The sequence below is a fragment of the Clupea harengus genome, unplaced genomic scaffold (assembly GCF_900700415.2).
Source record: "Clupea harengus unplaced genomic scaffold, Ch_v2.0.2, whole genome shotgun sequence".
NCBI lineage: Eukaryota > Metazoa > Chordata > Actinopteri > Clupeiformes > Clupeidae > Clupea > Clupea harengus.
In genome coordinates, this window is record NW_024880202.1 from 1 (window position 1) to 12,500 (window position 12,500).

General features: G+C 44.8%; 2 protein-coding genes across 2 annotated transcripts in view; both read right to left on the reverse strand.

Annotated features, from left to right (window-relative positions):
• Nucleotides 1-2,344: 2,344 nt before the first annotated feature.
• Nucleotides 2,345-3,632, reverse strand: LOC105909811 (glutathione peroxidase 2). The gene is made up of 2 exons (XM_012838476.3): nt 3,312-3,632; nt 2,345-3,063 (listed from the first exon to the last, which is right to left on the reverse strand). The coding sequence occupies exons 1-2, from the start codon at nt 3,531-3,533 to the stop codon at nt 2,710-2,712; spliced, it is 576 nt and encodes a 191-aa protein (XP_012693930.3). The 5' UTR covers nt 3,534-3,632; the 3' UTR covers nt 2,345-2,709.
• Nucleotides 3,633-4,776: 1,144 nt separating this feature from the next.
• The window catches only part of LOC122131591 (ras-related protein Rab-15-like), an 8,433-nt gene continuing 709 nt past the window's right edge, over nt 4,777-12,500 (reverse strand). The window contains exons 3-8 of the mRNA XM_042706246.1: nt 7,198-7,258; nt 7,002-7,062; nt 6,765-6,842; nt 6,354-6,443; nt 6,111-6,176; nt 4,777-5,726 (exon numbers count right to left, since the gene is read on the reverse strand). Coding sequence (XP_042562180.1) covers nt 5,568-5,726; nt 6,111-6,176; nt 6,354-6,443; nt 6,765-6,842; nt 7,002-7,062; nt 7,198-7,258 — 515 coding nt within the window. The 3' untranslated portion in view covers nt 4,777-5,567. The remainder of the gene's footprint in view (nt 5,727-6,110; nt 6,177-6,353; nt 6,444-6,764; nt 6,843-7,001; nt 7,063-7,197; nt 7,259-12,500) is intronic.

A 12,500-nucleotide genomic window follows, 5' to 3' on the forward strand; every position in this document is an offset into this window, starting at 1 on the left:
TCCCTGGTGGCAGTTTGAATGACTCGGACCAATTGTCTTGTCAGCAATTCACAAATCCTACAGCACAGCTCAACTCTTGTTGGGAAAATATGCCTTTAAGTTTGAATGGCTCGCCGTGCGGTGGGCTCACCTGACTGGTTTTATCGACTGCACCACCTCTTAATAATAATGCCCACAGACACAGGCACTGCTTCGATGTACATCTGCGAGTTATTATTACGTAATAGGAGCATCCCTCGTCAGGGCATGAAAAACTCAACCACCGGTTCCTGTAAGATTGGGTGTCCTTGGGCGCTCTTACAGGTTTTGGCATTTGCATACATTTGTTTTGCATTATTGCCCCGCGTCCCATATGCCTACGTTCAGTATCCTCCCGCTGAACGTCAGCTGTCATGTCAATGATCCAAGTTTACACCTAATCCATATACCCCCACAATAATTCAACTGGTAGATGGAATATTTATAGATCACCATATTACAACAGGCGTGTATATATAACGTACCCGTGTCGTGCTATTAGACAAAGATGTATAGCCACCTGCATAAGACAGGTGACTAACGTTCATTTCATAAGCGTGAAACAGTAAGCTCCCCAGCTACCTTGAATGGGTGAAAAATCAGAAACCTTTTTGAATGAAGGCTACCCTCCGCCCTCCATTTGAACCAACCTTTCCGTATCCTGCCTATTCCCTGCGATTTTGGGGGAACATAGGCTATCCTCTGATTGCGCATTGTAAGCTACTAATCACCAACACAAAGGACTGGCAAAATACATCACATATTGATGGAATGAATGAACAAATCACCAGGCCGATCACATTCCGTCTTATAATGTGGCAGGAAACACCAAGCCGCGTTTTGGCGTTTTTGAATTGCATAGGCTACGCGTAAGTTACTCTCGACTCACCTTTCTTTCCCTCCTCAACCGCTGGACGTCATGATCAAAATACTAAGCAGCATTTTCTCCTCTTTCGTTTCTGGGGAGGAATCTGTGGCAGTAAAATTGCGAGCAGTCTGAACACAATTCTTCCGCTTCAAAAGAGGTGTTTGGCGTCTCTGCAAAGTTGCGTTTATCCGGTTATCTTCCTCTGAGATGCAACTTAGAAGTTTCGTACAAAGTTACGGCTTTGGTTCGCTGCGCTATGCAGTTGCTGAAACGATGAGATCACTTCAATCCTCTGTATCCTCCCCCTGCTGGAATCTCGCGAGAAGGGTGCACACGGATCGGCGCGTGAAAAACGTTGCCGTGGAAACCACAAATCCACTAGGATACTAGTTAGTGTTGCCCTTTTGTTAGAGTGTGCCAGCATCCGCCACACCTATCTAATACACTTGGACTTCACTGTTACGTGCACAGGTCCAGGGAGATCTTTGAACACTGTTACCAGATTGTGTTTTTTCTGGCTGGCCTTATTGAATATTTGCTAAATGGGAAGCAAAGCACCTGAGGGAAGCACCTGAATGTTGTTGCAGGCTGAAGACCAAAGGGAGAAATTAGGGGAGACAAGGATTCAAGGATGTGCTTATGAGCAGTTGAGCAGTGAACAACCCTTTTGTTTGTAACTCTAAAAATATCATGGGTTCAAAATGTGTCCATTGAATGCAGTCAGAAAAGGTGTAGGCTAAATACACACTCTGTTGTAGTTTTACACAGCCTATGGAAAACAAAACAACTTAACGTAGCCTGCTGTCGCAGCAGAATCTCGGCTCCACCGTGCTAAATATTTGTTTGATGTGAAGAAATCTGGATTTAGAGTTTGCCAGGGAGACAGAAGGCTCAATCAGATAAGGGAAAGTCAAGGAAAGATTAAGTAAAAGAAAAGTAGATTAGAGGCCATGGCTTGTGGCATGTGTGTCTTTGAATCTCACCCTCTACCGCTCCTCTGTGCCATTCCTAAATACCACAGGGGCGGGCAGATGGGGAGGAGATGATTGGGACCCCCTCTCTCGCCCTGTGGCACGCAACCAAGAGGCTTTCATGCAGAATGATTCGATTTGGTGAGCCAGGGTGATCGAGAGTTGAGTGTACGGAGGGAGAGTGTGTGCTAGCGCACTCATGTCAAACTGAGGCTGAACACCAGTGAGCAGTGAAGCCAGGCTGAAGCAACAAGCTTATTTAAGGGGAGCGTTATTCAGTTAACTGTTAACAAAATCACTGTTGCGCAGATTACATCACTGTCTATTCTGTTTATTCTGGCTTGGTGGCCCTGCCTAATAATGTGAATTTATAATGAGCAGCCTACCCCCTGGCCATTAACTGCATGGGAATCAGTGTTAAGTTATTAAATAAACTGTATCCGTGGTTTTACAATGCAGTAATGTACTGGTTGTCTTTCTCATTCTGACCTTTCTGATGCTCTGCAGATGAGGACGAAACGGGCCCAAAAATTCACCAGTAGCGCCACCTCATGGAAGTTTGGGGAATTTACAGTGTGTTCACCTGACTAAATCGGCTGAGTAGCAAAACATATTTACACAGTTTCACACACCAAATGTTTTACATTTTATTAAGTCGTTTTGTTTTGTTACATTAACCCATGAAAGGCATTTCCATATTTATTAAATGTTTACAAGACCTCAGGTAACACCCGCTTTTAATTTAGAATATCACCTTCATTAATAAACTTCGAGAAAGATGGAGCCTTCCACAGTGCTCGGACGTGTGTTTCCATGGGTACAGAAGAGTTATGTGAACGTAAAATACTTTTTCTAGTTCTTGGTCAGTCTTAACAGCCTTTGTATGTCGGGCTCGATGTCAATGGTCGGGAACTTTTTGCTGTATCGTTTGAACGGCTCCCCCTCCGGCGCGATGAGAAACTTCTCAAAGTTCCAGGAGATATCGCTACGACTGATCGGACTCCACACCAGGAACCTGGGGTCCTGAATGAGCGAGACTCGGTCGTCGTCAGGGTATGGCAGTTTGTCCTTTAAGTAGGCGAAAACTGGGTGTGTGTTTGCTCCGTTCACGTCGCACTTCTCGAAAATGGTGAAGATGGGCTGGAAGCCGTCCCCTGGTCGCACATGTTTGAGGGAGTTCATGATCTCGCTGTTGACACAGTTCTCCTGTGGAGACCAAGGGCACATGTCACAGCTGTCTCCACTTGCAGGTTGGAATCAAATTATGAAGAAAGTTGAATTCTATGTTTGACAAAATTGATATTTAAGATATAAGAATAACACAAACATGACGTTTTCATACTCTTCAAAAATATAAACCATACATACAAAAGTAAGTTTGGCAAATGTATTTTTTTTTTCCAAATGGCTATACAAATGGTTGTAGCTGTGTCCTTACAGCCAGATAGACTGACCTGGTAGCCAAACTGGTTGCAGGGGAAGCCCAGGACCACCAGCCGATGTGGATACCGGCTCTGGAGCTGGTTGAGCTGGGTGAAGTCCCGGGTTGTGGTCCCTCAGAGGGAGGCCACATTCTCGATGAGCACCACCCGCCCCCTGTAGACGTTGAAGTCTATGGAGTCCCCCTCCAAGGTGGTGGCACGCAGGTCATAGAACGTCTTGGCGATGTACGACATGCTGCACGACTGGGTACGTTCAACTGCAGACCAGTGCGGCTCTGGAGACGGTCCTGTAGAACCTGCTGGTCACATGACCTGGGTTATAACGGTGCCTTTGTTGGGTGTCGGGTGACGGATAACTGATACACACCTGACACCAGATATCCCAGTGGAGTAAGAGAGGCTGCTGATGCACACCGAGGCTCTTAGACTTGTCCTGATGTGGGTCAATGAGAAAATAGCCACTAAGATTGGCACTAACTCAGTCTTAAAGTAATCTTTCCACGAGAACACTCTAGCATCACTGAGTGCATGGCTAAGTAAAGTCCCATAAATTACACAAACTCTTTTTTTTTTTTAACCCAAACACATCAGTTTCCTGTTTGTAGCCTAACGGTCCTCCGTAATGATTCCACGAGACACAAACATTCACAAACGAAATACAATAACCCATTAGGCTGCGTTCATTGGCTTTGCATTTGAACAGCACGGGCTGCATAAACACACACTTCTGCAGTAATGGAGTTCTTCAGACAAGCCATAGAGTAGCCTACATCAACAAAACATCACTTCACATGACTGATGTTGAGCATATGGACTAAGGAGAGGACAGAGACTAAAATATTTTACGAGCACACGTGTACTTCAGTGATTTCTCTTTAGGTGTTTTTTTTCTCATTATTTTATAAAACTTTATATATTTTATAATACTCCATAAAACTTCTGCCCAGTGCATGGCGGAGTCAGGTCAGAGGCGGCAGGAAGTAGATAAGACTGCATGTGCAGGGCCTGGTGCACTGGGGTCATTATAGGAGGAGGATCAGTTTCTGCGGCATGAATCATTCATCCACTCATTGCTTTCCCCTGTGGTCGACGCGTGATCAAATATAAATGACCGGTCTTTTTAATCTGGCTGTGAGAGAGCGGCCCAATCCCATAGCCCCAGCATTGTGTGGACCGAACAGAAGCCCTCATGCTCTCCGGCTATGACCACTGGGAACTCTTAAAAGCAACTGACACATTGTTTTTGCCTGGCTGGAAGTGTTTCCTGCAGGTTGAAGTATTTCTCAACATTGCTGTTATGTTATATTATTATAGTTATAGCTATATTACGTAGGTTTTCGTAGTGCTTTGAAAAACAATGTGCGTGATCACCATCAACTACATTTAGACGCAGTGAGAGAACCGGCACTTTAGAGTTAATTCACATCTCCAAAGAACGATGGCAAATGGTCTACAGGCATTGTGTAATCAGAAGGTATTTCTTGAAAACATATTTAGTTTTTATTCCCATGGTAAACAAACACAACATGTACACAATAATGAGTCTGAGTGTGATGACTGGCACCCCTGGACCTGACGAGGCCCTGTAACAGACAGCCAGTCTCACAACACAAATAAAAACACAATGGAATTCACCGGAACGACATTCATAAATATGTGTGTCCACAAGACAGTCCCACATCCGCAGTGGCCGTGACGTTCAGGGCAGGTGTTTCTGATAGGTGACACAAACATGAGCGTGACACACCTGGCCTGTCTTTTCAAACTGTTCTGAACACCCTGCCCTCATCCCTGCAGTAGGCAGGTCACACATATGATGGGGGGTGAGGGGTGGGGGGTATATATTTAAGAGGGGTACTACAGAGAACAACACATTTACCAGCTGCAGGCATAAAGAAAATGCGGGCTACTGCCCCCTACTGTTGTACCTGCGCCATAACAGGTAGAGCGGTCTGTGATCTTTTTAACATGGATGGTCCATCTTGACATAAACTTGGAAAAGTTTGGAAATTTGTGCACAACAAACACAAATTTCCAAACTTTTTGTCTCGGAGTTTATTGTCATACTGGTTTATGCGTTTACTCTTGATGATTTGCCTGGATAAAATCACTCATCACTGTGGAGCTGAACAATTCTATAGAGATGAATTAGTTCAGTCATCATTCTCCCACACTGAACTGATGTAGTTGATTCTCCCAGACCGAACGGCCTTGCGTACGGGAAGGTCAGATGTCAGAGGTCAGAGTTCAGAGGCTGCTGCTTCGTGTCTAACACACACATGTCCTCTCGGGGTTCTCCTCCACCTTCTGGTCGGCTTCCTCCTGCAGTAGATCTTCAGTGCTGAGGTCATCATTAATGGACAACCACAGACCGTCCAGTTTCTTCCGGTTAGCATGCAGCGCCATCTCTGTGAGTCGTGAGAAAGACTGGGATTGGGAGACACATCAGTCCTGTTAAACCTGAGGCCCTTCTGACTGAGAACAACACTAGCACCACATCAGTCCTGTTAAACCTGAGGCCCTTCTGACTGAGAACAACACTAGCAGCACCAGAGTTACGGTTCACATCCACTAGTGCTGAAACGGTGCTGCCTTCATGTCTTTGGGTAAATATGACTGCCAAATGTAATGTATATAAAATATATACATACTAGTGTATATGTAAATATGACTGTCAAATGTAATGTATATAAAATATATACATAATGTATATGTAAATATGCCAAATGTAACGTATATTATATAAACTGAGGCAAGCTTTAAAAGACAAATCGTCTGATGAGAAATCCAGCAGTGGAAAAGTGAACCTACCTCCTTGATGTTGTGGTTGCTGAAGGCACTCGTCTCAAAGAAGTCCATTCCATATGATTTTGCTAACTGTAAAACAAGGTAGTCCGTCTCATAAAAATTATATTATTCACAGCAAAAACAGATTACCCTACCAAACACAGCATCATCTCTTTTTAATTCAACTACAGATTCAAATAAATAAATAAAAAAACGTTTGGGAAACAGTGACCTGGATGAGAGCTAATAGTAAGGACCCAGTCAAACCTTATCCCCTTGTTCAGTGGTGACTCTTCTCCTCTCTTCCTCATCACACTTATTCCCCACCAGGATCCTCATCACCTGCTCGGGTGCACACTGACAGACACACACGCAGACGCAGTATATGTATGCCTGTGTGTACTCTTCGCCTTTACATGATCAAGTGTGAGTATGAGGGGTGTGTGTGTGTGTGTGTGTGTATGTGTGTGTGTGTGTCTGTGTCTGTGTCTGTGTCTGTGTCTGTGTCTGTGTCTGTGTCTGTGTCTGTGTCTGTGTCTGTGTCTGTGTCTGTGTGTGTCTGTGTCTGTGTGTGTCTGTGTGTGTCTGTGTGTGTGTGTGTGTGTGTGTGTGTGTGTTCTTGCGATAAATAAAGTGAACATTTCTATATGTATTTATATATACTGGTAAGATGTTTACCTCATCAACATCGCTGGCCCATTTGACAATGTGTTGAAAGGAGTGTTCATTTGTGACATCATACACCAGGAGGATCCCCTGATAACACAGAGAGACAGCACCACGCTAAGGCTAGGCTAGGTAATAACCTAAATTTCCCTCGGGATTAATAAAGTATCCATCTATCTATCTATCTATCTATCTATCTATCTAATCTCTTCTTCCTGCAGCTCAGTCTGGTGACGATTTGGTACTGACCTGTGCACGCCTGTAGTACTGTTTGGTGACAGTCTGGTACCTCTCCTGGCCTGCTGTATCCCTATTGGACAAAAAGAAATGAAAATAAAACCCCCCCCCGACCTTTCACCCCTGGTCTCCGATGTGCTGGGCAGGGCATAGGGCAGCACGGAGCTCCCAAAGGCAACACTACTGGCAGGTTCATTTCTGTACTCACCATATCTGCACTCGGACTCGGGTGCCATCTATATCTAGTGTTTTCATCTTGAAATCGATTCCTGCAAGACAGGGATTAAAAAATAAAACACAAACCACAGATGATGAGAGCAGACAATGAGGATGCTGAATCGCTGGCCAGATCATGGTTTCAATGAGGATGCTGAATCGGTGGCCAGATCATGGTTTCAATGAGGAGCTGAATCGCTGGCCAGATCATGGTTTCAATGAGGATGCTGAATCGGTGGCCAGATCATGGTTTCAATGAGGAGCTGAATCGCTGGCCAGATCATGGTTTCAATGAGGATGCTGAATCGCTGGCCAGATCATGGTTTCCTGCACTGCAGTGCTGAGAGCCGATGCCCTACATTCTTTGTGCAGTTCCATCTCCATCAGAATTCAGCAACATCAGTGGCTCACTCTCTGTTTTGTGTTAGAGCACACACACACTGTGTAAGAGCACACACACACACCGTGTAAGAGCACACACACATCATGTAAGCGTACACACACCGTGTAAGAGCACACACACACATCATGTAAGAGCACACACACATCATGTAAGCGTACACACACTCAGTAGAGCAGGTGCTGGGTACACAAGAGAGGGGAAATGTGCCTGCCTTGCTTTTCTTAAATGTGCGTTTCCATGGAAACATTGCCTCCCTTCAAAGTAGTGTGCACAGAGCGGCTTGGTGAACGGAGGAAAGTTTATTTTTTTTATTTTTTTATAAATAATCCTCTGAAACACAAATTCATCAGGAATTCAGCCACTTTGGGCATTCTCAAACAATTTTAAATGGGTAAACAGCATTAAATCGTGGGTCTTTGTGAGTCTCTGTTCAGTGGTTGCTGTTATCTCTTCCAGCTATTAAACATTCTGTACAAATAGTCTAAGATCTCCCCCAGCCTCTGTCAATATTTTAATAGGCCCATTTTTGCAAGCAGAGATAAAGCACCCATCAAAAGCACTGCCAGAAATCCTGGAGATAAACTACATGACTGCTGTTTAAAGGGCTTTTTGGTTTGTTTGACAAATGTTATGTGGACAAAGTGTGCATTAACCTTGCGATTCAATCTCAAACCCTTGTTTGCGATTATTTTATTCATGTGATTGCCGTGGAGTAAAGTCCACACTCTTTGACTGAAGTGTTCAGACATACACTGATAATCATAATTATATTGGCCAGTGTCATGGTATGCTTGACTATGACAAAGCTGAATGAAAAAAAAAGAGTGTGTCCTCTGAAATCTGGCTTAGTCCGATGACTGCACCTGTTAGTAATGTACGGTATGTACCTGTTTTTCAGGAAACAGGAACTAATTAAAATAACAAATACTATTCTCTATGAAGGAATGAGGAATCCTTCTACTGGGCTGATAGGGGGAAGACACACACACACACACACACACACACACACACACACACACACACACACACACACACACACACAGACACACACACAAAGAGACACAAGCACAATGAGACATGCGCACACGCACACACACACATGCACAAACAGACACACGCACGCACACACACACACACCCATGCACAAACAGACACACGCACACACACGCACACACACACACACACACTAAGTAAGCTTGTAAGGAGAGCTCCTTGAGATACATATGGCGTTTATGAGACATGCGCGCACGCACACACACACATGCACACACATGCACACACAGACACACGCACGCACGCACACACACACACACATGCACAAACAGACACACGCACACACACGCACACACACACACACACACTAAGTAAGCTTGTAAGGAGAGCTCCTTGAGATACATATGGCGTTTATGAGACATGCGCGCACGCACACACACACACATGCACACACATGCACAAAGAGACACACGCACGCACACACACACACACACACACACACACACATACAGACACACGCACACACACAGACACACACTGAGTAAGCTTGTAAGGAGAGCTCCTTGAGATACATATGGCGTTTAAAGAGCACCCAGTAGTCTGGTCAGCCATGCGAGTCCCAGTTCATTTGTGATGCAACACACCCTGACACACACACACACACACACACACACACACACACACACACACACACACACACACACACACACACACAGACACCCTGACGAATCATCAATAATGAATGACCGCACCGCCGGCTGCTGGCGTGTCATCTGTGACGCCCCGCTGCTTGGAGCTGAGACACTAGAGTTGGATCGAATTGTGTTTATTTACCCAGTGACAGTGAACCACGAGCACCGGCTCCAGGCCGTCTGCTGAGCCCGAGGCGTGCAGACCCAAGGGCAGACACACTGTGAGCAGAGATGGGAGAAACTGCACCCAGCTTGGACAGATGGCCCATCATATACAGGGCTGCCTGATGGCCCATTGTATACAGGGCTGCCTGTAGTTTTATTTCCTGTAAGTCTGTAACTAAATGTGGATAAGAACAGAGCACCAGGTGTGCCCTGGGTCGCTTTCCCAGCAGGAAGAGCCGGGCAGCACAGTGTCATCCATAGGCTTCCTGTCTGAGACTCAGTGTCATCCATAGGCTTCCTGTCTGATGCTCAGTGTCATCCATAGGCTTCCTGTCTGAGACACAGTGTCTGTCGCTACACAATGGTAGTCCTTTGGGGGATCGTAGTCCCTCACATTGCGCATGCGTCATTTTGCGACACTGTCAACTGCTGTCGACAGCGAAGCCGCGCGCGCATGCGTCACAACGACAGATCCGTTTTCAATCATGGAGAAAAGCGACGAAAGCCAGTTTTTTGAAAACATGACCATTTATTTAAAAACAAAGAAGATGTGACAGTGGACAAAACAGATGAGGTGGATGATCAAAAAGTCTCTCCCCAGTTTCGTTTCATATGTTGACGTAGAGCCTTATGCTGTTAGCCGTTTACAACATAATTAAATATAACATTAAATATACCCACATTATGCGTTAAGACAAGCCCCATATGTTGACGTTTAAACCGTTTACAACATTGTTAAATATTACGTTAAATAAACCTACATTATGCGTTAAGACAAGCCAGATATGTTGATGTTGATGTTGAGCCTTATGCCGTAAACCGTTTGTGTCTGAGCATGCGCAATGTGAGGGACTACGATCCCCCAAAGGACTACCATTGTGCAGCGACAGTGTCATCCATAGGCTTCCTGTCTGAGACTGTCATCCATAGGCTTCCTGTCTGAGGCTCAGTGTCATCCATAGGCTTCCTGTCTGAGACTCAGATTCAGTGTCAGTTTACGGACACTCTCACCATTAGTGGTGCTACTATACACAGAATAAAAATATAAATGCAACATGGAGCAGTTTCAAAGATTTTACTGAGTTACAGTTTATTTAGGAAATCCGTGAATACACTGCAATTTTCTATTAATACTGCAGGGCTGTGGCTATTGATGTGAATTTGTACACAGATTTACAGAGAAATAAGCTTCTTATGAGCAAAAAAAGGAAAGTTCATGATGTATGGGATCAAAACTAGTCTTTCTTTATACTTCCATAAACATGTTTGCTTACATTTGTGTTCTTTGTCTATGCACTGAGGGAGTGTACCATGTGGCAATGGCCTAACATGCATGAAAACTGGTAGAGTTGTAACATTTGTTTCTGGAAAAGCGCCTTTTTAAACGCTGTGCCATCAGAGTGGCAGTGCAGGGCATGCTTGTTATTTGTGAGCTGCGTTAATGGCTTTGGACTGAATCTGTCCAACACACACACACACACACACACACACACACACACACACACACTCTGCGTTAATGGCTTCGGACCGAATCTGTCCCAAATATGTCTCACACACAAAAACACACACACACACACACTCTGCGTTAATGGCTTCGGACTGAATCTGGCCCATCAGGCCTCTCTCATGCTCTGGCACATCAACGCCGCTGTCAGGGAGGCTGGATCAGCCACTGAGGATTACAGCAGGCGCCAAACCCCTCCGACCCACACCTCACCACCTCACCACCCACACACACACACACACACACACACACACACACACACACACACACACACACTCTGCGTTAATGGATTACAGCGAGCGCCAAACCCCTCTGACCGCTTACTTTGGCCCACATGCGGCCCTGACCTGAAGCCAGCCCACCGTGCCACGCACCCATGTGTGCCAGTTCAGGGCCAGGTCTGGTTAGGGTTCGCTGCTATCCAGGGTCCAGCTGATCGATATCCTCTTACATCCATGGGTCAATTTACAGAGACCAGGGATGTTTGCCTAACCCAGCCTCGCATGGAATGCAGGCCTTTATTCAACTGCCAGTGTGATTGCCACCCCTTTGTTAAAGTAGAAGGAGCTTTGGCTGTAGTATGACCTCAGGTCATTACCAGGAATTTCAAAACATGCACAGACCCAAGCAAGCATAAGGATGACCTCATAAATGAATGGACCACTTCTGCATAAGGATGACCTCACAATTGAACAGACCACTACTAGTGTAAGGATGACCTCATAATTAATTAAAGCACTACTAGCGTAAGGATGACCTCATAATTAAATAAAACACTACTAGCGTAAGGATGACCTCATAATTGAATAGACCACTACTAGCGTAAAGATTTTCTAATAATTGAATAGATCACTACTAGCATAAGGATGACCTCATAATTCAATAGATATGACCAGTGCAACTGCACGAGGAAATGAAAGGGATCCAGCCCTGAACCGGCCCTAATCTGGCCCTGATCTGGCTGGATCTGTTCCGGTGCAAACACCATGTGCTTCTTTGGAGAATAAGTGCAGACCGAAGGGTGAACTAATGTGTTGGGTCTCCTCATTCCTGTCTCATTTCCTGCTCTCTCAGAACTATGTTACACAGGCTTCCTGGAGCTAAAAGCACACAGATGACAAATCCCATCATCACTCTTACTGAGGTGGAAAAAATATCATAGACTGAAAAATGAGTGGGTCAAAGTTCCTTAAAATGACTCCATCTTAGTCAATCAGTGAGTTTTACCCAAAAGTGTCTTTAAGAGTGTTCTTTAAAACTAGGCCCAAATTGTCATGAAATTCAGATAATTAAATGAATGCATATCACTGATGCGATTTTATTCCACTATAGACAAGTGCTTTGAGTGTACTGATGTAAATGTAACACTACCTACATTTAAACATTTAGTGTGTCAGTTGACGATCAATTATCTAATGTATACCAGTGATACGGGTGCCTATTTAAAGTCATGTCAACTTCCTTCGCGTAAATAACTTACAACTAGATTGTTTCCTTTAGACAACTTTTCCAGTGCATGTCAGACTCACTGCAGAGTA